This window comes from Arachis ipaensis, chromosome B10 (genome assembly GCF_059453495.1).
Source record: "Arachis ipaensis isolate K30076 ecotype BB chromosome B10, ASM5945349v1, whole genome shotgun sequence".
Taxonomy (NCBI): domain Eukaryota; kingdom Viridiplantae; phylum Streptophyta; class Magnoliopsida; order Fabales; family Fabaceae; genus Arachis; species Arachis ipaensis.
In genome coordinates, this window is record NC_142435.1 from 34,405,193 (window position 1) to 34,430,144 (window position 24,952).

Sequence of the window (24,952 nt, forward strand, 5' to 3'; positions counted from 1 at the left end):
ATCAAGCTAAGAGGTGGTTAAATAACCAACCTAAGGCCAGCATAAGAACATGGAAACAGCTGACAGAAAAATTCCTGAATCAGTATTTTCCTCCAAAAAGGATGACACAGCTAAGGCTGGACATCCAAGGCTTTAAACAAGGAGATAATGAATCTCTTTATGATGCCTGGGAGAGATACAGAGAGATGCTACGAAAATGCCCCTCTGAAATGTTTTCAGAGTGGGTTCAGTTAGACATCTTCTACTATGGGCTTGCAGAAGGAGCTCAGATGTCTCTAGATTACTCAGCTGGTGGATCTATCCATATGAGAAAGACAATTGAAGAGGCTCAAGAGCTCATTGATACAGTTGCCAGGAATCAGCATCTGTATCTAAGCAGCAACCCTTCCATGAATGAAGAGGTTAAAACAGTAGCTGCTGAATTCAGTACTGTAAAACAAGCTGCTGAATTCAATCAGCAATTGGATTTTCTAACAAAGCAGCTAGCTGAATTTAAGGACAGGCTACAGGAGACAAGGATAGCTAATATACATATGGACGAACAGTTTAAGCAAACAAAGCAGCAGCTATCAAGGCAAATAGCAGAAGAATGCCAAGCAGTTCAATTAAGAAGTAGGAAAACATTAAATACCCCACCTCAAGGCATCAAAAATTCAAGAAATGAGCGACCCACCAAAGATTCACCTGAGGACAGTAAGAGCCCAGGGAAAAATAATTCTGGCACTAAAACACCAGAAAATGGGTGGAAGGCTGGCGCTGAACGCCCAGACCATGCCCAAAACTGGCGTTCAGCGCCAGAAACAAGGCAGGATTGGCGTTCAACGCCAGAAATAGGCAAGAATCTGGCGTTGAACGCCCAAATGGGGCAGAATCCAGCGTTGAACGCCCAAAATGGGTACATTTCTGGCGTTCAGGCGCCAGGAACAGACAGTGAGCTGGCGTCTAACGTCACTCCAGCTTCTGACTCTGGCACTCAATTGCCAGTGAGGGATCAGACACACACAAGTGCTGATAACAACCCCTCTAAAAAGGCTTCTTTAACCACTAAGGTTGAGGAATATAAAGCCAAGATACCTTATCCTCAAAAACTCCGGAAAGAGGAGCAGGATAAGCAATTTGCTCGCTTTGCAGATTATCTAAGGACTCTGGAAATAAAGATTCCATTTGCAGAAGCACTTGAGCAAATACCTTCTTATGCCAAGTTCATGAAAGAGATCTTGAGTCATAAAAAGGAGTGGAGAGAAACAGAAAGAGTTCTCCTCACTGAAGAATGCAGTGCAGTCATTCTGAAAAGCTTTCCTGAAAAGCTTAAAGACCCTGGGAGTTTTCTGATACCATGCATATTAGAAGGTGATTGCACCAAGACAGCTTTATGCGATCTTGGGGCAAGCATCAACCTGATACCTGCATCCACTATCGGGAAGCTTGGCTTAACTGAAGAAGTTAAACCAACCCGGATATGTCTCCAACTTGCTGATGGTTCCACTAAATACCCATCAGGCGTGATTGAGGACATGATTGTCAGAGTTGGGCTATTCGCCTTTCCCACTGACTTTGTTGTGCTGGAAATGGAGGAGCACAAGAGTGCTACTCTCATTCTAGGAAGACCCTTCCTAGCAACTGGACGATCCCTCATTGATGTCCAACAGGGGGAAATAACCCTGAGAGTCAATGATGATGAGTTTAAGTTGAACGCTGTCAAAGCCATGCAGCATCCAGACACATCAACAGACTGCATGAAAGTTGATCTCATTGACTCTTTGGTAGAAGAGATCAACATGGCTGAGAGTCTCGAATCAGAGTTGGAAGACATCTTTAAAGATGTTTAGCCTGATTTGGAGGATTCAGAGGACATGAAAGAGCCTCTGAACTTTCTTCTGAAAGAGGAAAAACCTCCTAAACCCGAGCTCAAGCCACTACCACCATCCTTGAAATATGCATTTCTGGGAGAAGGTGACACTTTTCCAGTGATCATAAGCTCTGCTTTAAATTCACAGGAAGAGGAAGCACTTATTCAAGTGCTAAGGACACACAAGACAGCTCTTGGGTGGTCCATAGGTGACCTTAAGGGCATAAGCCCAGCTAGATGCATGCACAAAATCCTATTGGAGGATAATGCCAAACTAGTGGTTCAACCACAGAGGCGGCTAAATCCAGCCATGAAGGAAGTGGTGCAGAAAGAGGTCACCAAATTACTAGAGGCTGGGATTATTTATCCCATTTCTGATAGCCCCTGGGTGAGCCCTGTTCAAGTCGTCCCAAAAAAGGGAGGCATGACAGTGATTCATAATGAAAAAAATGAACTGGTTCCTACAAGAACAGTTACAGGGTGGCGCATGTGTATTGACTACAGAAGGCTCAATACAGCCACCAGAAAGGATCATTTTCCTTTACCATTCATAGACCAGATGCTAGAGAGACTAGCAGGTCATGATTATTACTACTTTTTGGATGGCTATTTAGGCTATAACCAGATTGTAGTGGATCCCCAGGATCAAGAGAAAACAGCATTCACATGTCCATCTGGAGTGTTTGCTTATAGAAGGATGCCATTTGGGCTATGTAATGCGCCTGCAACCTTCCAGAGATGCATGCTCTCTATTTTCTCTGACATGGTGGAAAAATTTCTGGAAGTCTTCATGGATGACTTCTCAGTATATGGAGACTCATTCAGCTCCTGTCTTGATCACCTGAAACTTGTTCTGAAAAGATGCCAAGAAACCAACCTAGTTTTAAACTGGGAAAAGTGTCACTTCATGGTGACTGAAGGAATTGTTCTTGGGCATAAAATCTCAAACAAGGGAATAGAGGTGGATCAAGCAAAAATAGAGGTAATTGAAAAATTACCACCACCTGCCAATGTTAAGGCAATCAGAAGCTTTCTGGGGCATGCAGGATTCTATAGGAGGTTTATAAAGGATTTTTCAAAAATCGCAAAACCTCTAAGCAATCTGCTAGCTGCTGACACGCCATTTGTGTTTGACACAGAGTGCCTGTAGGCGTTTGAAACGCTGAAAGCTAAGCTGGTCACAGCACCAGTCATTTCTGCACCAGACTGGACATTACCATTTGAGCTAATGTGTGATGCCAGTGATCATGCCATTGGTGCAGTATTGGGACAGAGGCATGACAAGCTTCTGCATGTCATTTATTATGCCAGTCGCATTTTAAATGAAGCCCAGAAAAATTACACAACCACAGAAAAGGAATTACTTGCAGTGGTTTACGCCATTGACAAGTTCAGATCCTACTTAGTAGGATCAAAGGTGATTGTGTACACTGACCATGCTGCTCTTAAGTATCTACTCACAAAGCAGGATTCAAAACCCAGGCTCATCAGATGGGTATTGCTTCTGCAAGAGTTTGATATAGAAATAAGAGACAGAAAAGGGACAGAGAACCAAGTAGCTGATCATCTGTCCCGGATAGAGCCAGTGGAAGGGACGTCCCTCCCCTTTCTTGAGATCTCTGAGACGTTCCCTGATGAGCATCTATTTGCCATTCAGGAAGCACCATGGTTTGCCGATATTGCAAACTATAAAGCTGCAAGGTTCATACCCAAGGAGTACAATAGAATACAAAAGAAGAAATTAGTTACTGATGCAAAGTACTACTTGTGGGATGAACCCTATCTCTTTAAGAGATGTGCAGACGGAATTATCCGTAGGTGTGTCCCCAGAGAGGAAGCACAGAGAATCCTATGGCATTGCCATGGATCTCAATATGGAGGCCATTTCGGAGGTGAGCGAACAGCCACCAAGGTCCTCCAATGTGGCTTCTATTGGCCCACACTCTATAAAGATTCCCGAGAGTTTGTACGTAATTGTGACAGTTGCCAAAGAGCTGGTAATCTGCCTCATGGTTACGCCATGCCTCAACAAGGAATCTTGGAAATAGAGTTGTTTGATGTATGGGGAATTGACTTCATGGGACCTTTCCCACCATCATACTCAAACACTTATATTCTGGTGGCAGTTGACTATGTATCAAAATGGGTTGAGGCTATTGCCACACCCACCAATGATACTAAAAAAGTACTGAAGTTCCTCCAGAAACATATCTTTAGCAGGTTTGGTGTCCCTAGAGTACTAATCAGTGATGGGGGCACTCACTTCTGCAATAAACAGCTTGACTCTGCCATGGTTCGGTATGGGATTCGCCACAAGGTGGCCACTCCATATTATCCACAAACCAATGGGCAAGCTGAAGTCTCTAACAGAGAATTAAAGAGAATCCTGGAACGGACAGTAAATACCCGTAGAAAGGATTGGGCACGGAGCTTGGATGATGCTCTGTGGGCTTACAGAACAGCATTCAAGACCCCTATAGGGACCTCTCCATACCAACTCGTGTATGGTAAGGCATGCCACCTGCCCGTGGAACTGGAACATAAGGCCTACTGGGCAACCAGATTCCTAAACTTTGATGCCAAATTAGCAGGAGAAAAACGATTGCTCCAGCTAAATGAGCTAGAGGAATTCAGATTCACAGCTTTCGAAAATGCCAAGCTTTATAAAGAAAAATAAAAAAAATGGCATGACAGAAAGCTGTCATCTAGAATCTTTGAACCAGGACAGAAAGTTCTGTTGTTTAACTCTAGACTCAGGCTATTCCCCGGGAAACTGAAATTCCGGTGGAGGGGACCATACGTGATTACAAGTGTATCACCATATGGTTATGTGGAGCTTCAAGATATTGATTCTGATAAGAAGTTCATTGTCAATGGACAGAGAATCAAGCATTATCTAGAAGGCAACATTGAGCAAGAATGCTCAAGGCTGAAGCTAGATTAAAAGCTCAGCAAGGTCCAGCTAAGGACATTAAAGAAGCGCTTGTTGGGAGGCAACCCAATTTTTATTTACTTTCATGGTTTTTCATGTTTTATTAGGTTCATGATCATGTGGAGTCACAAAACAAATATTAAAAATTGAAAACGGAATCAAAAACAGCAGAAGAAAAATCACACCCTGGAGGAAGCACCTGTCTGGCGTTCAACGCCAGAACAGAGCATGGTTCTGGCGCTGAACGCCCAAAATGGGCAACATCCTGGCGCTGAACGCCCAAAACAAGCATGGTTCTGGCGTTCAACGCCAGAAATGGCTAGTAAATGGGCGTTGAACGCCCAAAATGGGCACCAACCTGGCGCTGAACGCCCAGAGTTGTGTGCAAAGGCATTTTGCATGCCCAAATTGGTGCAGGGATGTAAATGCCTTAACACTTCAAGATCTGTGGACCCCACAGGATCCCCACCTTCCCTCCTCATAATCCTAGTTTTTTCTTTCCACATCTTCTTTTTCATCTATTCCCTCTTCTTTTGCTCGAGGGCGAGCAACATCCTAAGTTTGGTGTGGTAAAACAATTATGTGAAGGATCTATAGCTCAGTGGTAGAACATGTGGCTGCAAATCAAGAGATACTTCAGGGGATGCACTTCCCTCCACATAATTATTGGAAGCAACTGAGGATAGAAATACCAAAAATCACTAGGAATCAAGCCACAAAGGCAAGGAAGAGACATAAAAGAGCTCAAGAACATCATTGGTGCCTGAAGAAGGAAATGCCATCATCACTAAGGTGGACTCGTTCCTTGTTCTTACTTTCTCTATTTTTCGTTTTCTCTATGTTAAGTGCTTATCTATGTTTGTGTCTTCATTACATGATCATTAGTAGTAATTAGTGTCTAGTTTGATTTTATCCCCAATTAAGTTATAGTCTATTTTTCTCATCATCAGCAAACATGAATAAAATAGTAGATCTTTTGATTAAGAGGCAATAAAATTTCGAGTTTTTAATAAGAAAAATTCTAATTAGTAACATGTGGTGGCAACGCTTTCTGTCTTCTGAATGAATGCTTGAACAGTGCATATGTCTTTTGAATTTGTTGTTTAAGACTGTTAAATATGTTGGCTCTTGAAAGAATGATGAACATGAGACATGTTATTGATAATCTGAAAAATCATAAAAATGATTCTTGAAGCAAGAAAAAGCAGCAAAGAACAAAGCTTGCAGAAAAAAAAAATATATGTATATTAAAATAGGCGAAAAAAAAAAATTAGAAAGAAAAAGAAAAAGCAAGCAGAAAAAGCCAAAAGCTCTTAAAACCAAGAGGCAAGAGCAAAAAGCCAATAACCCTTAAAACCAAAAGGCAAGGGCAAATAACAAGGATCCCAAGGCTTTGAGCATCAGTGGATAGGAGGGCCTAAAGGAATAAAATCCTGGTCTAAGCGGCTAAACCAAGCTGTCCCTAACCATGTGCTTGTGGCGTGAAGGTGTCAAGTGAAAACTTGAGACTGAGCGGTTAAAGTCAAGGTCCAAGACAAAAAGAAGAGTGTGCTTAAGAACTCTGGACACCTCTAATTGGGGACTTTAGCAAAGCTGAGTCACAATCTAAAAGGTTCACCCAATTATGTGTCTGTGGCATTTATGTATCTGGTGGTAATACTGGAAAACAAAGTGCTTAGGGCCACGGCCAAGACTCATAAAATAGATGTGTTCAAAAATCATCACACTGAAATAGGAGAATCAATAACACTATCTGAATTCTAAGTTCCTATAGATGCCAATCACTCTGAGCTTCAATGGATAAAGTGAGATGCCAAAACTGTTCAGAAGCAAAAAGCTACTAGTCCCGCTTATCTAATTAGAATCCGAGCTTCACTCAAAAACTCTGAGATATTATTGCTTCTCAACCTATTAGTCTTCTATTTTATTTGTCTAGTTGCTTGAGGACAAGCAACAGTTTAAGTTTGGTGTTGTGATGAGCGGATATTTTATACGCTTTTTGGGGATAATTTCATATAGTTTAGAGTATGTTTTAGTTAGTTTTTAGTATAATTTTATTAGTTTTTAGGAAAAATTCATATTTCTGGACTTTACTATGAGTTGTGTGTTTTTCTGTAATTTCAGGTATTTTTCTGGCTGAAATTGAAGGAGCTGAGCAAAAATCTGATTCAGGCTGAAAAAGGACTGCTGATGCTGTTGGATTCTGACCTCCCTACACTCAAAGTAGCTTTTCTGGAGCTACAGAACTCGAAATGGCGTGCTTCCAATTACGTTGGAAAGTAGACATCCAGGGCTTTCCAGCAATATATAATAGTTCATACTTTGCACAAGGATAGACGACGTAAACTGGCGTTCAACGCCAGTCCTCTGCCCAATTCTGGCGTCCAGCGCCAGAAAAGGATCAAAAGCTGGAGTTGAACGCCCAAACTGGCATAAAAACTGGCGTTCAACTCCACAAATGGCCTCTGCACGTGAATTGCTTAAGTCTCAGCCCCAGCACACACCAAGTGGGCCCCAGCACACACCAAGTGGGCCCCAGAAGTGGATCTCTGCATCATCCATCATAGTTTATCCAATTTTTGTAAACCTAGGCTACTAGTTTAGTATTTAAACAACTTTTAGAGACTTATTTTGTATCTCATGACCTTTCAGATCTAAACTTTGTATTCTCTGACGGCATGAGTCTCTAAACCCCATTGTTGGGGGTGAGGAGCTCTGCTGTGTCTCGATGAATTAATGCAAGTATTTCTGTTTTCCATTCAAACACGCTTGTTCCTATCTAAGATGTTCATTCGCGCTTAACTGTGATGGAGGTGATGATCTGTGACACTCATCACCTTTCTCAAATCATGAACGTGTGCCTGACAACCACCTCCGTTCTATATACGATTGAATGAGGATCTCTTAGATTCCTTAATCAGAATCTCCGTGGTATAAGCTAGAACTAATGGCGGCATTCATGAGAATCCGGAAAGTCTAAACCTTGTCTGTGGTATTCCGAGTAGGATTCAAGGATTGAATGACTGTGACGAGCTTCAAACTCCTGAAGGCTGGGCGTTAGTGACAGACGCAAAAGGATAGTAAATCCTATTCCAACCGGATCGAGAACCAACCGGTGATTAGCCGTGCTGTGACAGAGCGCGTGAGCGTAGTTTTCACTGGAAGGATGGAAGGTAGCCATTGACAACGGTGATCCACCAACACACAGCTTGCCATAGGAGGACGTGCGTGCGTGAACAAGAAGACAGAGGAAAGCAGAGATTCAGAAGACAAAGCATCTCCAAAACTCCAACATATTCTCCATTACTGCACAACAAGTAACCTTTAATTTATGCTCTCTTGGTTATTCGCAATTCAACTGATAAACATAATTGACTTCCCGACTAAGATTTACAAGATAACCATAGATTGCTTCAAACCAACAATCTCCGTGGGATTCGACCCTTACTCACGTGAGGTATTACTTGGACGACCCAGTGCACTTGCTGGTTAGTGGTACGCGTTGTGAAAAGTGTGATTCATAATTCGTGCACCACCCGGGAAGGGTGGCAAAGTTCGAGTTTTAGGGGAGATGCTGCCGAAATTTTGTTGTAAAATTTAAGACTTTATTTGAAATGTTATTTAGAAAAATATTGGATTTGAGAAATTCTATTATTTGATTTTTGATTTATTAAAAAAATAGTTATTTTACGATTTTAAATTATTTAAAAAAAGTATTGTGTTTTAAGATTGATTTAAAATATGAAAAGGGCTTATGTTTTGAATTTGACTTAAGAATTTTATTCGGAGGAATTTAAGTGAACTTTAAAAGTAATTGAATTTTAATTGAATGATTTTGTTTTGCGACGTCTTGGAAAAAGTTAAAGAATTAGTTTTACGGATGAAACTGGGGTTGGTTTTGGTTTTGAAATTGGTTCGGAACTCTTGATTTGTATGATTTAGTTTTGATTTAATTTAGAAATTTTATTTGATTAATTCAATTTAAGAAAACAATGATTATTAAGGATTTCTAACGAACTTAAGAAAATGAGATTGGTTGTTGCTCCCCTAAAGTCTAGAGGCTTTGCCGAGGGGTTAAACTAATAAATGGTTTTTCTTTGTCTTTTGAAAGAAGAATTAGTTTAAGTGAAATTGATTTAAAGGTTTTGGTGAATGTCACAAAGAGGTGGTTTCGGTTTTAAAAGAAAAAGAGAAGATAAATCGGCACATGTGATTATGGAAAGGTCACGAGAGGGTGATGATAGTATGGTTAAAATGCCAAAGGATAAATGTTAATAAGTCGTGGGCTTTGTTTGTTATTGTGTGAGGACGCTCGTAAATATAGAATGGCTTCTAGGAGAATGGGTCACATACTTTAGTTGGAGAATCAGCACTGGCAAGTACTTCCAGAGGTCATGTTCGACATACTTCAGCTGGAGAATCAGCGCCGGCAAGAACTAGAAACTTGCAGAGGTTATGTCGCTGGAATGCCTTATCCGACTTGCAAGTTGGATTGCGTCGGGTGTGTGTCGAAACTGACAAATGAGCTCATTACCTGTGATCGGACTAGACATGCATCATGCTTGTTTGCGCATATCTCTGTGCTATGTAACTCTGTGATTGTGTGTGTGTGCTGCATGACTGATTGACTTTTGTGTTCTGTTATTATTTATGCTTATAAGTATTCTGTTGTTAGTTGCGGTTGGTTAATAATGGCAAAATGAACTTAACTTCTAACCTCGACCCTACTAAGAACTCCCCAATTCTTACCCCCTATCTCCACCCCTTTCAGCTACAAGTTCGAAGGTTTAGTGTAGAGTTTCAAGAGCATAGAAGATTATACTCACAAGTTAATTTGTTAGATTTTATTTTTCGCTCGTCGTTTATTGTATTTTATTTTTAGAGGGGATAGAACTTGTATTTGAGAATCTTGAAATAAGTCTATGTATATAATGCTATGTGAATATATATATATATATATATATATATATATATATATATATATATATATATATATTTGTGATTAGGTGATTAAAAGTAAAACCTTTCCGTTTTCTTAATTAAACTTTCAATTCGTACTCGCAAAGGCTCAATATTAAATAAACATAGTATATAATTAAAGGAATAGAGGTAAGTAACGCTCGGACTTTTAGTGCGATCATGAGGTGCTAAAAGTTTAGGTGTTACATGAGTCCTTAAACATTTTAAATTTTTGGGTAAACTACCAAAAATACACTCGGATAATTTTGTCGCTGGCAAAAATACGCCCAAATTTTGTTATCGATAAAATACCTTCAAATAATTTAAAAACGCAACAAAAATATTCAATATTAAATATGTATTTCTCAAAAAATGTCTTAGAGCTTGAATTTTTTTATGCGATTTTTTGCAAGAATAATTAGAAAATTTAGATATTTTTATTCTTAAACTTTGGTGATTTTTTGCTAACTATATATTTTTTATGATTTCTTAAAAATATTATTTGTTGTTGACAACAAAATTCACCAAAAAATATATATTTAGCGAAAAATCACTAAATTTTAAGGATAAAAATATCTCATTTTTTTAATTATGTTTGCAAAAAATTGTATCAAAATTCAATCTCTAAAGTATTTTTTGAGAATGCATATTTAATGTTGGGCATTGTTGTCGCGTTTTTAAATTATTTGAGGACATTTTTATCGATAACAAAATTCAAGTGTATTTTTGTCCGTGGCAAAATTATTCGGATGCATTTTTGATGATTTGTCATAAATTTTATAATTAAATCCTTATTGATAACAAATATTAAAAAATATATAAAGTGTGAATTTAAATCGAATGAATTGTGGAATTAAATTCCCCCATAACACCGGATAAAACTGAGAACAGAAAGAGTGAAGAGTTTTTTCACCGAAGTGTGAAAAAGAGGAGGAAAAGAACTATATATTTTATAATTCTAAAAATAAAGAGGGATCGAATTCAAGAATTTATTTTGTAACTATTCTGTGTTCAATTTCACACAATTTTTTATTCTTTATAAATTTTTATGTTCTTTATTATTAAAATTTCTGTGATTTTTTTATATTTTTAATTTTAGGAAAACTTAAAAAACACAAAAATTTTTGGATAAAAATAGAGAAATTATGCATCTGGAGAGAAAGAAGGCTAAGTAGATGCAACGTTTTTTTTTATTTTATCTCTTCATGGCTCTATCCTTTTTTGAAATGAAATAAGTAAAAAAACAAAAATTTTGTCAGCAAAATTATGATATACGTAATGGTAGAAATTGTGTAGTGTAACTCTTTAACTTTTTCGTTTTTTAATTTTACTGGCGGTACTAGCAAAATTGTGATATAATTTTTTCTTCTTCAATGATAGTGACTATAAAATTAAGGTAAAAAAACAAATTTTAATTTTGCCACAACCTACAAAAGTAAAATATAGGATTTTTATAAAATAAATTAAAAAAATTATTATTTCCAAAAAATTCGTTATTCAAACTTTAAATTTACAGATACGTATTTTTTTTTTGGATTTAAGGCAAGTTTGCCACATTCCCGACGAATTCTATAATTTTAATAGAGTTCGTCTGACTCCCAGCGAATTTCAAGTAGAGTTTCCAAAATAAAAGCAGGGCTGGTGGAGAGCAGAGCTCAAAACCATAATTTTGTTCTTCTCTTTGGTCCTCATCTTCGCATTTTTTCTCTTTAATGTCAATAAATTCATTGTTATCCATTCATTATGATAGTAAAATATTGTATAATGAAAAAAGTTCTATCATTTTTAAGTTTGGACAACAAATAATTACGTACATGGCACCGGAAGTCAACAGTCTAACAGCATTGAAGAATTTGATATTGCATTCCGTTGGGCAACAATACACGAAAAGAGTGAAAAAAATTTACTACAGATATCCGACCGAAGTGGATGACAATTTGATTTATAAAAGGTATGTTACAGTTGTCTTTGCTCTGTTGTTATTATGTTTATTAGACCACAGTTTTGAAAAATATTTCTGTTGTTTTGAATTAGGTATCAGTTACGTAACGACGTGGACGTACGTCTTATAAAGTCGTGGCACAACTGATGGACAAATGTTCATCTGTTGAAATTATTTGTGTTTCTCGTTGAGTTAGGTGGACGAGGATTATATGTGGATACTGTCGATGATAGTCCTTTAATTGGAGCTATTAGACGAAATATTAGAAGGATGATGGTCGATCTAAATATGCCACCTGAAGGTAGTCATGAGGGCTCGAACGTTGAACTTGGTAATTGTAATGACCCGACTTCCAACACGTCATGATCGTACCAAAAGTAAGGCGTTACTAACCTAATTCATTTATTATCTATTTATTATTGATCCTCTATGCGTTAATCTGTCGACATTTTTACTAAAAAGTTAAAACCTTTCCAACAAGAATAAATACACATATTCACATACTTAATATTATTAATACCTTATAGTAATATATACAAAACTGATCACAAAAATATACCCCTCTGAATAAAACTTCAACTAACAAAGTGAGGAAAAAATAAATTCTAACAACAACTCAACTCGCAAACATATTCTTCTGTGCTCCCGCAACTTCGCACCTATAACTGAAAGGGGGTGGAAATAGGGGTAAGAACTGGAGAGTTCTTAGTAGGGTCGGGGTTAGAAGTTAAGTTCATTTTGCTATTATTATCCAACCGCAACTAACAACAGAATACATACAAGCATAAATAATAAAAGAACACAGAAGTCAATCAGCCATGCAGCACACACATATAATCACAGAGTTACATAGCATAGATACATATATAAACAAGCATGATGCATGTCTACTCCTACGCAGGCTATAAGCTCATGTGTCGGTTGCCTACCCACTCCCGACATTACCCGAGCACAAGTCCCAGATATGGCTTTCTAGATGCATACAGTGTGTATATAAATCTTGCGGCCAGGCCGCATACAGTGTGACTTTTAAATGTATTTCAATATGCTTACATCTAGAAAACCGTTCTCAGGCTTTCCAGATGCATATAGTGTGCATATAAGTCTTACAGCCAGGACACATACAGTGTGACTTTTAAATGTATTTCAATATGCTTACATCTGGAAAATAGTTCTCAGTGTGTGGGCATCCTGACTATACATTTGACACTAAGGCCCAAGTAAGGCCGCATCTGCTCTCCTGTGGCAGACAGTCTTTTAAAATTTTTTCTTTATCTTTGCCCTCTGCTCTCCTGTGGTAAAGATCCTTTCAGTTAATATATTTTTTTCTTTTTTGTGCTCTGTTTTCCTGTGACAGAGATTTTTTAGATTCTTTTAATCTTTATTCTCTGCTCTCCTGTGACAGAGATTCCTTTAATTAATACATTCCTTTCTCTTATGTTCTCTGTTCTCCTGTGACATAGATTCTTTAAATTTTTTTATTCTTTGCTCTCTACTCTACTGTGGTAGAGATTTCTTTAATATTTTTTTCCTTCTTCTTTTCTTTCTTATCATTCCACAATATAAATTATCTTCGCATTATTTAGTCGCCTTTCCCTAAGTGTCTTATAGAAAGAGAATAAAAAATTCTTAATTTAGATTTGTCTTTCTAAAACTTTTAAGACAGTTTTCTGCTTATCCTTTTACTATATCATAAATAAAATAATATATTTTAAATAAAATATTAATATATTATATTGATACAAATAATGCTAGTATTGATAATAAAAGAGTATTAATATTATTATCTTTATATCAAAACCTGCTTATTAACGTTCTATTCTTTAAGCTTTCAAGAATTATATTCCAACTTCAAGCTTTTAAATATTTTACCTTTGAATCCAACATTTTTATAAAGTTAATAATTTTAATTTCATATTTAATAAAATTACTAATTTAATTCCATATTATTATAAATAACCCTGATTTCTTATAAAATATCAGGATTACTCCGAACTTTTACTTTTTACACAAAATACTCCCAAAACTTATATAATTACTATCTTTTAACCCGGGTCTTTTATCAAACTACATTTTTATATTCGAAAATAATATTTGTGTTGGTGACAAATACTCTTTCAAAACTAAAATCTTTTCTTATGATCTTTCAAAATATATACTTGATTTTAAAACCATTTTCGAGCTTTTCGATTACCGATTTCTCACAGCTTTTAATTTAATTCCTCGGTCATTAAACCTCACTCATTTTATTCAAAAACTAACACAATAACAGCCCTAAATCAGCCTCATTATCACGGTTTGGGCAGCACAAACATGACCGAATTACAAGCTTAATCACATATAACAATATATCAACAAAATTCAATATAAATTCAACCAAACTCCATCAATAATCAATCACAACAACCATTCACTTATCCAATACAAATTTAATCAGTGAGAATTTACCGAAACTCTACCTTTGTACGAAATCGAAATACTCGAAACTCCGGAGAGGATTTTTGACCGAGATGCCGAAGAAAAAATATCAGAAATCGATTCCTCCGCCAAGAACACCAAAGGGCCAAACTTCAAGGAGAAGGAGAGCTACGTCACTGTCAACTTCTATCGAACAAAAATGACACCAATACGTAGAGAAAGAAGATACAAACACTTTAATCAGATTAGATTTTTTATCAGAGTTACAGATTGTAAGAAATCGGAGCTGGAAGGTTTATGTTTCCATGACGTTCACGCTCTCTCTCACTCGGTTTCTCTCTTTCTTTCTCTTATTTCCTTATGGTTCAGTGATGAAAGAAACTAAATAAAGCAAAGATGATGATGGTGATTAATTTTATTAAAAATATGTGTCATGTTAATGTATGTCAAGTTAATGTGTGTGTGTGTGTGCATACAAGCCATGTTTGGTGATGTACAGTGTGTATCCAATTTGGGCCCAGTTGCTCTTGGAACATACGCATAGCATACTGCCGAAAGTAAGAAAAATGGGAGGTTAGGAGATACAATGGTCCTCATACTTACATCCAAGCATTCATGGGCCAAGATCATCGTAGGTTAGATTCAAAGGTGATTGCTCAACACATATTCACAATGGTCAAAGCAGATCTAACAATTAGCATCGGGGTTCTGCAAGGAGGTGTGGAGAATCACTTTAGTTACAAGGTGTCCTACAGAAACGTGTGGCTTGCAAAGCAAAGAGTCATTGCTAGAATATATGGCAATTGGGAGGAGTCATACAACGAGCTTCCTCAGTTATTTGCTATGCAGATATACTTGCCCGATAAAATTCATTTAATTGTCCTTAATTATGTATAAAGTCATCATCTATATGTGCTAACTGTTGATGGATTTTTAGGTACTTGGGTACAACTTGTGACACAGCTTTGGCCTGGCTCAGTCGACACTGTCATATTTCATCGGATTTTTTGGACGTTTCCACCGTGTGTTAAGGCTTTTAAGCATTGCAAGCCACTTAATTTCGTCGATAGCACCCACTTATATGATAAATACGGTGGCACGTTACTGATGGCCATTGCTCAAGATGGCAATGCAAACATTTTACCTATTGCATTTGCCATTGTAGAGGGTGAGACAAAGGAGGCTTGGTCGTTCTTTCTTTCGTATCTGCGGTAGAATGTGATTTCAGACAGACACAAATCAATTGATGCTGCGTTGAATGCCGAGAAAAGTTTATAAAAACCACCTCATACCTTCCAGGCATTTTGTACAGGACACATTGTTGTCAATTTTATTATTCACTTCAAAAACAAAGACTTGAAGAAGGTTTAGGTTAATGCAGCGTATTCAAAATCGTAGCGGGAGTTTGCTCATTATTTTGGCTGTCTAAGGGCAAAATGTAGCAATCATAAACTGGCTTGAAGAAATGCCTCGGTCACATTGGGCGCAGTATGTAGATGAGGGCCGTTAGTTTGGTCACATGACAACAAATATCTCAGAGTGCATTAACGCTATCATGAAGGGGTCTCATAATTTTTCAATCACGGTTCTTGTTAAGTCAAGTTATTTCCGTTCAGGTAAACTTTTTGCTAGGAAGGGTTCAGAGCCCCTTGCCCAACTTCAAGTCGGTGCTGAATTCTCGCAGACGTTGATGAAGGCCATGGAATTCAACTCAAAGCACTTTAACACTATGAATTTTTACTAGTTTGATCGGTCGAGGACTACGTTCACAATTAAAGAGTTAGCGGCAGTGCTTAGGTCCAGGCAACAGAATTACCAAGTGCTACTTGATGAGGGTAAGCGTGATTGTGGGTATTTTCAGGCTCTTCATGTTTCTAGCCATCACGTTCTTGCAACTTGCTCTCATACAAGACTTGATTAGAAGCGGTATGTACATCCTGTGTTTTGCATGGAGTCAGTCTTTAATGTTTACAGATCAGAGTTTTGACCCATAAGTCACGAAGATGGTTGGTCATCCTATAACGGGGCTCGTATTCGGCCCAACCCTAGGATGATGAGAGTAAAGAGAGGTCGCCCTGTCAGCTCTAGGATTTGTAACAACATGGATGAGGTTGAGTATAGCGGGGAGAAGAGGTGCGGATTGTGTTGTCAAGTCGGTCACACGCGTAGGACTTGTACCGCTCTTGACGGTAGAGGGGCATCGTCTAGTAGATGTTAGTTATAAGTGTCATTTTATGGTGGATATCTCTATTATTGTAAGCGTTGTACCATGTAATTTACTTCATTTGACTACTTGAAAATTGTATACTTGTTTGAACTTTAAAACAATGATATTAATTATAAGAGTTAAGTACGATTTTTGTCCATAAAGTAGGGGCTAAAAATTTTTTAGGGAGCATTTTAAAACCAAGTTAAACCTTAGGGACCATTTTGTAGGCAAAAAAGGCCGGGGACGAAAAAAATTTATCCCCTACCTTAGGGACCAAAATCATACTTAATCCTAATTATAACAAAAGTAATATTTCCTCATAACTAACTGTTTGTACATGAGACATTTTTAACAAAAGTAATATTTTCTCATAACTAATTATTTGTACATTACACATTTATAACAAAATTATACTTTATCATAAAACCTACTAGCCACGACCTCGCCTACCGTCACGTGGACCAGCTTGTCGTCCATGAGGCCTCGGGTCAAGACAGCCACCTATGCCACATGCAGGAGGTCTAACATCGCATTGTCCTTGCCAGAGTGGTGCAGATCCAGATCAGGTACTGGAGTGCTCATCTAGTCCCTCAGAGTCGCGTAATCTGCAGTGGAGGATGAACCATTAGATGGATCGTTCATGTGTAGTGATTGGTATGCAGACTGTGGAGGAGTGGTGTGCATCTGTGAAAAGGGCTAGGTCTGCTGTGGCAGTGCCGAAAAATCCGGCAACCCGCCATCACCCCCTGGATCAAACGAGTAATCCAATCAAGCATATCCATCATCATATCTGCCATTTCCTGCATATCCAAGAGTGGCTTGTAGTCTGGCTAGGGCCCGAGTTCTGACGGGCTGAATGGCAGGTTAAACTGGGTCCCGAAGTCAAAGTGAGAACAGGGGCCGGATCCTAGTGTATGCCTCTGGTGACTGGGCCCGACCTCCAAAGGATATGACCTAGGTGATCTAAGGCTGCGTTTGTTTCCGAGAACAGGACAGGAAAAGACACTGAGAACAAGACACTGATGGACAGAGACACAAAATTTTGTGTTGTATTCTGTTTGGTGATAAACTAGAACAAATTATGAAAATTCAATTTATTCTCTTTTTTTTATTCAAAAAAATTGAAATGAAAAATATAATAATAAAAAATATAATTATGAAAAATTAACAAGAATAATGAAAGAAAAAATAAAAAATAAGTTGTGTCTCTTATTAGTGTCTCTGGACACATTGTCTCTGTCCATGTCTCCTCTGCCAAACATGATTTTGTGTCTTTGTGTCTCTGTCTCAGTGTCCTGTCTCTGTAAATAAACGCAGCCTAAGGGACAAGTAGTCTCCGAAAAACGGTCCTGATAGAGTTCTACTCGTGTGCTCAACATCCTCTGCCACATGCCCTGGCGGGCTGACGAAATCTCTGTCGCAGGAAACCTCTGAATCCCTTGCCTCCCTCTCCTTCCACCGTGTCTCCCTCTACCTCCCTCTCTCTCGTCCCCTACCTCTCCCTCTCCCAGCAGTTGGCTGCACCTCAGGAAGGTCACCATCCTCTGGCTGATACAGCTTTGGAGCATCCGGATGGTGAATCGGTAGGTCTGATACGCGCATTTTTACCGGTTCAGAATTCCACAAAATATTTCCGCTGTTAGTATAGTCCAAACCGATAGTTAATCCTCGAATCAAATTAAATTTGGTTTTGTCACAAGTACAAACCCCAATAAGAATTAACCGAAGTATTTAGACTCTAGGTTGTCTTACAAGGAATTATAATGAAGTGGTCAATTATTGGCTATAAAGGGGAAAAGGGGTTTTGGTTTATAAGAGGAACAAGAAAAGGTAAATCAAGCAAGTGATTAAAGAAAGCAAGATAAAGAACTCTTGGCTAAGACTTAGGTAATTGAGATTACCATCCTTGTCAATAAATCAAATATTGATAATTATAAGGAACCAAGCTCATTAGGTCTACTCATTAAAGCCTTAAGTACGCAATGTCTACTCCTAGGCTTGGAGTATGTCAAATGCCTTGATCAATATCAATCCATAAGTTCCAACCTAGCTACTAATTAACTTAGTAGTAGGCTAGAGTCAATGGTTATCAAATTGATCCCCAAGGGTTCTAGAATTACCAATTCCATGAAGCCTAAGGACTCAAGATCACTCAATCCCCTTAGCCTAGGCCAAGGGTCAAGAGAACTACTCAAGAACTATAGGAAACATTCTATCAAATACCTAATGTGCAATAAAAGTAATCATCACAAAATGCTAAAATTAAAGAAACCCATAACTAACATAAGCAAGAAATCAACAATGAAGATAAACATAAAAGAGACATAGAAACATAAAATTGTATTAAAAGGAAATTAGATACAACAATGTTCAACAACATAAAAGATAGCAAAATGAGAATTTAACACTACAACTAAAGAAACAAGATATAAAAATGAGAAATTGTAGAAGAAACAAGATGGAATCATGAAATTGAATCAATATCTATAAGATATTAAACTAATCCTAACCTAATTCTAGAGAGAAGAGGGAGCTTCTCTCTCTAGAAAACTAACTAAAGGATCATGTTGACTAACTAATTGCTCCCCCTTGCTTGGGCTTCAATTCTGCATGAAATACACTCAGAAACAAGTTGGATTTGGGCCTGGGCAGCTCAGAAATTGCCCCCAGCATTTTGCCTTTAAATGGGTCACATGCGAGTATCGGCGTGTACGCACCATGTGCGCGTGCGCGTCGATTGGTTGTTTCTTCATCCGCGCGTACGCGTCATGTACGCGTGCGCGTTGCTGTGCGATGTCGTTTCTGCGCGCGCGCCTTGTACGCTTGCGCGCCCCTTGAAGTATTTCCAATCTTTGTTTCCTCATGCATTCTCCACTTTGTATGCTTTTCTCCTCATTTCTTCCATCACATACTTGCCTTATGAATCTGAAATCACTCAACAAACACATCAAGGAATCGAATGGAATTAAAGTGAGTTAAAATAACCAAATTAATGGCCTAAAAAGCATGTTTTTACACTTAAGCATAATTCAAGGGAGAATTACAAAACCCTGCGATTTCATTGAATAAATGTGGAAAAAGGTGATAAAATCCCCTTAAATAAGCGCAAGATAAACCACAAAATTAAGGTTTATCAAATCTCCCCACACTTAAACTAAGCATGTCCTCATGCTAAAATTAAGAAAGAAGCAAAGGAGTATCAACATGGTTTCAATGCAAACTAACTAAATGCAACCTACCCATATAAAATCTATCTACATGAATGCACCCACTTGGTCAAAATAAGTCAATTTCCAAAAATACATATACAAACACAAGGTCTAAGGCAATAGCAATCAAATCAACCCACAATTGAATTGTATCATTGAAAGATCTTACGAACTTGCAAGAAAAGATGATTGGTGCACGAAATTGTGATCTCTAGCAACGGCGCCAAAAACTCAGTACGCACGTTCGTAATCTCAAATTCTTTTTCTTCACAACTCCGATACAACTAACCAGCAAGTGCACTGGGTCGTCCAAGTAATAAACCTTACGTGAGTAAGAGTCGATCCCACGGAGATTGTCGGCTTGAAGCAAGCTATGGTCATCTTGCAAATCTCAGTCAGGCAAATTCAAATGGTTATGGTGATTTGATGATTAAAATATAATTAAAATATAAAATAGGATAGAGATACTTATGTAATTCATTGGTGAGAATTTCAGAAAAGCCTATGGAGATGCTTTGCTCCTTCTGAATCTCTGCTTTCCTACTGCCTTCATCCAATCATTCATATTCCTTTCCATGGCAAGCTATATGTTGGGTTTCACCGTTGTCAATGGCTACCTCCCGTTGTCAATGACTAATCATCTGTCGGTTCTCGATCATGTTGGAATAGGATCCATTGATCCTTTTGCATCTGTCACACGCCCAACACTCGCGAGTTTGAAGCTCGTCACAGTCATCCCATCCCAGATCCTACTCAGAATACCACAGACAAGGTTTAGACATTCCGGATCTCAAGAATGACCGCCAATAATTCTAGCCTATACCACGAAGGTTTTAATCTTAGATTAGAAACCCAAGAGATACACATTCAAGCTTGTTTGCATGTAGAACGGAAGTGGTTGTCAGGCACGCGTTCATAGGTGAGAATGGTGATGAGTGTCACATAATCATCATATTCATCATGTTCTTGTGTGCGAATGAATATCTTAGAGAAGAAATAGGCTTGAGTTGAATAGAAAAACAATAGTACTTTGCATTAATTCATGAAAAACAGCAGAGCTCCACACCTTAATCTATGGGGTGTAGAAACTCTACCGTTGAAAATACATAAGTGATGAAGGTCCAGGCATGGCCGAATGGCCAGCCCCCTAAACGTGATCCCTGAACGTAAAACTATTCAAAGACTAACCAAAGATCTAAAATAAATCACTAAAAGTAGTTTTTATACTAAACTAGTAACTAGGGTTACATAAGATAAGTAAATGATGTAGAAATCAACTTCCGGGCCCATTTGGTGTGTTCTTGGGCTGAGCATTGAGCTTTCATGTGTAGAGACTCCTTTTGGAGTTAAACGCCAACTTGTAGCTTGTTTCTGGAGTTTGGCATTTAACTTCAGAATAGGGCAGGAAGTTGGCGTTTGAATGCCAGTTTGCGTCGTCTAAACTCGTGCAAAGTATGGACTATTATATATTGTTGGAAAGCCCTGGATGTCTACTTTCCAACGCAATTAAAATAACACCAATTGGGCTTCTGTAACTCCAGAAAATCTACTTCGAGTGCAGGGAGGTCAGAATCCAACAGCATCTGCAGTCCTTCTTCAGCCTCTGAATCAGATTTTTGCTCAAGTCCCTCAATTTCAGCCAGAAAATACCTGAAATCACAGAAAAATACACAAACTCATAGTAAAGTCCAGAAATGTGATTTTTGAATGAAAACTAATAAAAATATAATAAAAAGTAACTAAAGTATACTAAAAACTATGTAAAAACAATGCCAAAAAACGTATAAATTATCCGCTCATCACAAGACCAAACTTAAATTGTTGCTTGTCCCCAAGCAATTGAAAATCAATTAGGATAAAAAGAAGAGAATATACTATAAATTCCAAATTATCAATGAAACTTAGCTCCAATCAGATGAGCGGGACTAGTAGCTTTTTGCCTCTGAATAGTTTTGGCATCTCACTTCATCCTTTGAAGTTCAGAATGATTGGCATCTATAGGAACATAGAATTTAGATAGTGTTATTGATTCTCCTAGTTCAGTATGTTGATTCTTGAACACAACTACTTTATGAGTCTTAGCCGTGGCCCTAAGCACTTTGTTTTCCAGTATTACCATCGGATACATACATGCCACAGACACATAACTGGGTGAACCTTTTCAGATTGTGACTCAGCTTTGCTAGAGTCCCCAGTTAGAGGTGTCCAGGGTTCTTATGCACACTCTTTTTGCTTTGGACCTCAACTTTAACCGCTCAGTCTCAAGTTTTCACTTGACACCTTCACGCCACAAGCACATGGTTAGGGACAGCTTGGTTTAGCCGCTTAGGCCAGGATTTTATTCCATTGGGCCCTCCTATCCACTGATTCTCAAAGCCTTGGATCCTTTTTACCCTTGTCTTTTGGTTTAAAGGGTTACTAGCTTTTTGCTCTTGCCTTTTGGTTTTAAGAGCTTTTGGCTTTTTCTGCTTGCTTTTTCTTTTTCTTTCCCTTTTTTTTTTCGCCATTTTTCTTTTCTTTTTCTTTTTTCGCAAGCTTATGTATTCACTGCTTTTTCTTACTTCAAGAATCAATTTTATGATTTTTCAGATTATCAATAATATTTCTCCTTTTTCCTCATTCTTTCAAGAGCCAACAATTTTAATATTCATAAACAACAAATTCAAAAATATACACTGTTCAAGATTCATTCAGAAAACAAAAAGTATTGTCACCACATCAAAATAATTAAACTAATTTCAAGGATGAATTCAAAATCATGTACTTTTTGTTCTTTTATTTTTAGAACATTTTTCAGTTAAGAGAGGTGATGGATTTATAGGACATTCATAGCTTTAAGACATAGACACTTAAACACTAATGATCATGTAATAAAGACACAAACATAAATAAAACATAAGGCTCAAAAACCGAAAAATAGAAAAATAAGAACAAGGAGATTAAGGAACGGGTCAACCTTAGTGAGGGTGGCGTCTTCTTCTTCTTGAAGACCCAATGGTGTTCTTGAGCTCCTCTATGTCTCTTCCTTGCCTTTGTTGCTCCTCCCTCATAGCCCTTTGATCTTCTCTAATCTCATGGAGAATGATGGAGTACTCTTGGTGCTCCATCCTTAGTTGTCCCATGTTAGAACTTAATTCTCCTAGGGAGGTGTTAATTTGCTCCCAATAGTTTTGTGGAGGAAAGTGCATCCTCTGAGGCATCTCAGGGATTTCATGGTGAGAAATTTCCTCATGCTCTTGTTGAGGTCCATGATCTCTTGTTTGCTCCATCCTTTTCTTAGTGATGGGATTGTCCTCATCAATGAGGATGTCTCCCTCTATGTCAATTCCATCCGAATTGCAGAGGTGGCAAATAAGGTGAGGAAAGGCTAACCTTGCCAAAGTGGAGGACTTGTCAGCCACCTTGTAGAGTTCTTGAGGTATAATCTCATGAACTTCTACTTCCTCCCCAATCATGATACTATGGATCCTGATGGCCCGATCCACAGTTACTTCGGATCGGTTGCTAGTGGGAATGATAGAGCGGTAGATGAACTCCAACCATCCTCTAGCCACAGGCTTAAGGTCCGGTCTTCTCAATTGAACCGGCTTGCCTCTTGAGTCAACTTTCCATTGAGCTCCTTCCACACATATGTCCATGAGGACTTGGTCCAACCTTTGATCAAAGTTGACCCTTCTAGTATAGGGGTGTGTGTTTTCTTGCATCATTGGCAAGTTGAACGCCAACCTTACATTTTCTGGACTGAAATCTAAGTATTTCCCCCGAACCATTGTAAGCCAATTTTTTGGATTCGGGTTCATACTTTGATCATGGTTCCTAGTGATCCATGCGTTTGCATAGAACTCTTGAACCATTAAGATTCCGACTTGTTGAATAGGATTAGAGAGAACTTCCCATCCTCTTCTTCTAATCTCTTGTCAGATCTCTGGATATTCGCTCTTTTTAAGCTTAAAAGGGACCTCAAGGATCACCTTTTTCTTGGCCACAACTTCATAGAAGTGGTCTTGATGGACCTTTGAGATGAATCTCTCCATCTCCTATGACTCAGAAGTGGAAGCAATTGCCTTCCCTTTTCTCTTTCTTGAGGTTTCTCTGGCCTTAGGTGCCATTGATGGTTATGGAAAAACAAGAAGCAATGCTTTTACCACACCAAACTTAAAAAGTTTGCTCGTTCTCGAGCAAAAGAAGAAAGAAAGTAGTAGAAGAAGAAGAAAATGGAGGAGATGGAGTGAGAGAGTGTATTCGGCCAAGGGGTAGAAGTAGTGTTTGTGATGTGTGAAAATGGAGTAGTGTTAAGGGGTTTATATAGGAGTGGGGGGGAGGGTAGGTTTCGGTCATTAGGGTTGGGTTTGGAAGGGAAAGTAATTTAAATTTAGAGGTAGGTGGCGTTTTTGGGGAAGAGGTATGGAGGTGATTGGTGAAGGGTATTTGGGGAAGAGTGTTATGAAAAGGTGTGAAGAGGAGAGAAGAAGAGGTGGGGTAGGTGGGGATCCTATGGGGTCCACAGATCCAGAGGGGTCAATGACTTAGCATCCCTGCTCCATTTAGGCGTGCAAAACGCCCTTAGAATGCATATCTGGCATTAAACGCCAGCTTGCTGCTTGTTTCTGGCGTTTAACGCCAGCTTTTCTCCCATTTTTGGCGTTAAACACCAATTCCATGCTCTGTTCTGGCGTTAAACGCCAGTCTGGTGCTTGTTTCTGGCATTTAACGCCAGCTTGATGCTTCTTTCTGGCGTTAAACGCCAGTTTGATGCTTCTTATTGGCGTTTAAATGCCAGTAAGCTCTTCCTCCAGGGTGAGCTATTTTTAATACTGTTTTTCATTCTGTCTTTGATTTTTCAGTAGTTTTTGTGACTTCACATGATCATCAACCTAAGGAAAAGATAAAATAGCAATGGAAAATAAATAGATATAATTAAATAACATTGGGTTACCTCCCAACAAGTGCTTCTTTAATGTCAATAGCTTGACAGTGAGCTCTCATGGAGCCTCACAGATAATCAGAGCAATGTTGGGGCCTCTCAACACCAAACTTAGAATTTGGTTGTGACCTCCCAACACAAAACTTAGAGTTTGAATGCGGGGATTTTGTTTGACTCTGTTCTGAGAGAAGCTTCTCATGCTTCCTCTCTATGGTTACAGAAGGAGAACCTTGAGTCTTAAATACAAGGTAGTCTTCATTCAACTGAAGGACCAACTCTCCTCTGTCAACATCAATTACTGCTTTTGCTGTGGCTAGGAAGGGTCTGTCAAGGTCATCCTCATCCTTTCCAGTGTCTAGGATTATAAAATCAGCAGGGATGTAAAGGCCTTTGACCTTTACTAACACGTCCTCTACTAGTTCATAAGCATATTTCATTGATTTGTCTGCCATCTCTAGTGAGATTCTTGCAGTTTGTACCTCAAAGATTCCCAGTTTCTCCATTACAGAG

The 24,952-nt window shown here is 38.4% G+C and overlaps 1 protein-coding gene across 1 annotated transcript; it reads left to right on the forward strand.

The window, feature by feature from the left end:
* Positions 1-14,715: 14,715 nt before the first annotated feature.
* Positions 14,716-15,315, forward strand: LOC148579655 (uncharacterized). Its single transcript, XM_088490867.1, has 2 exons — positions 14,716-14,899; positions 15,038-15,315. Exons 1-2 carry the CDS (start codon positions 14,716-14,718, stop codon positions 15,313-15,315), a joined length of 462 nt encoding a protein of 153 aa, XP_088346993.1.
* Positions 15,316-24,952: the final 9,637 nt, after the last annotated feature.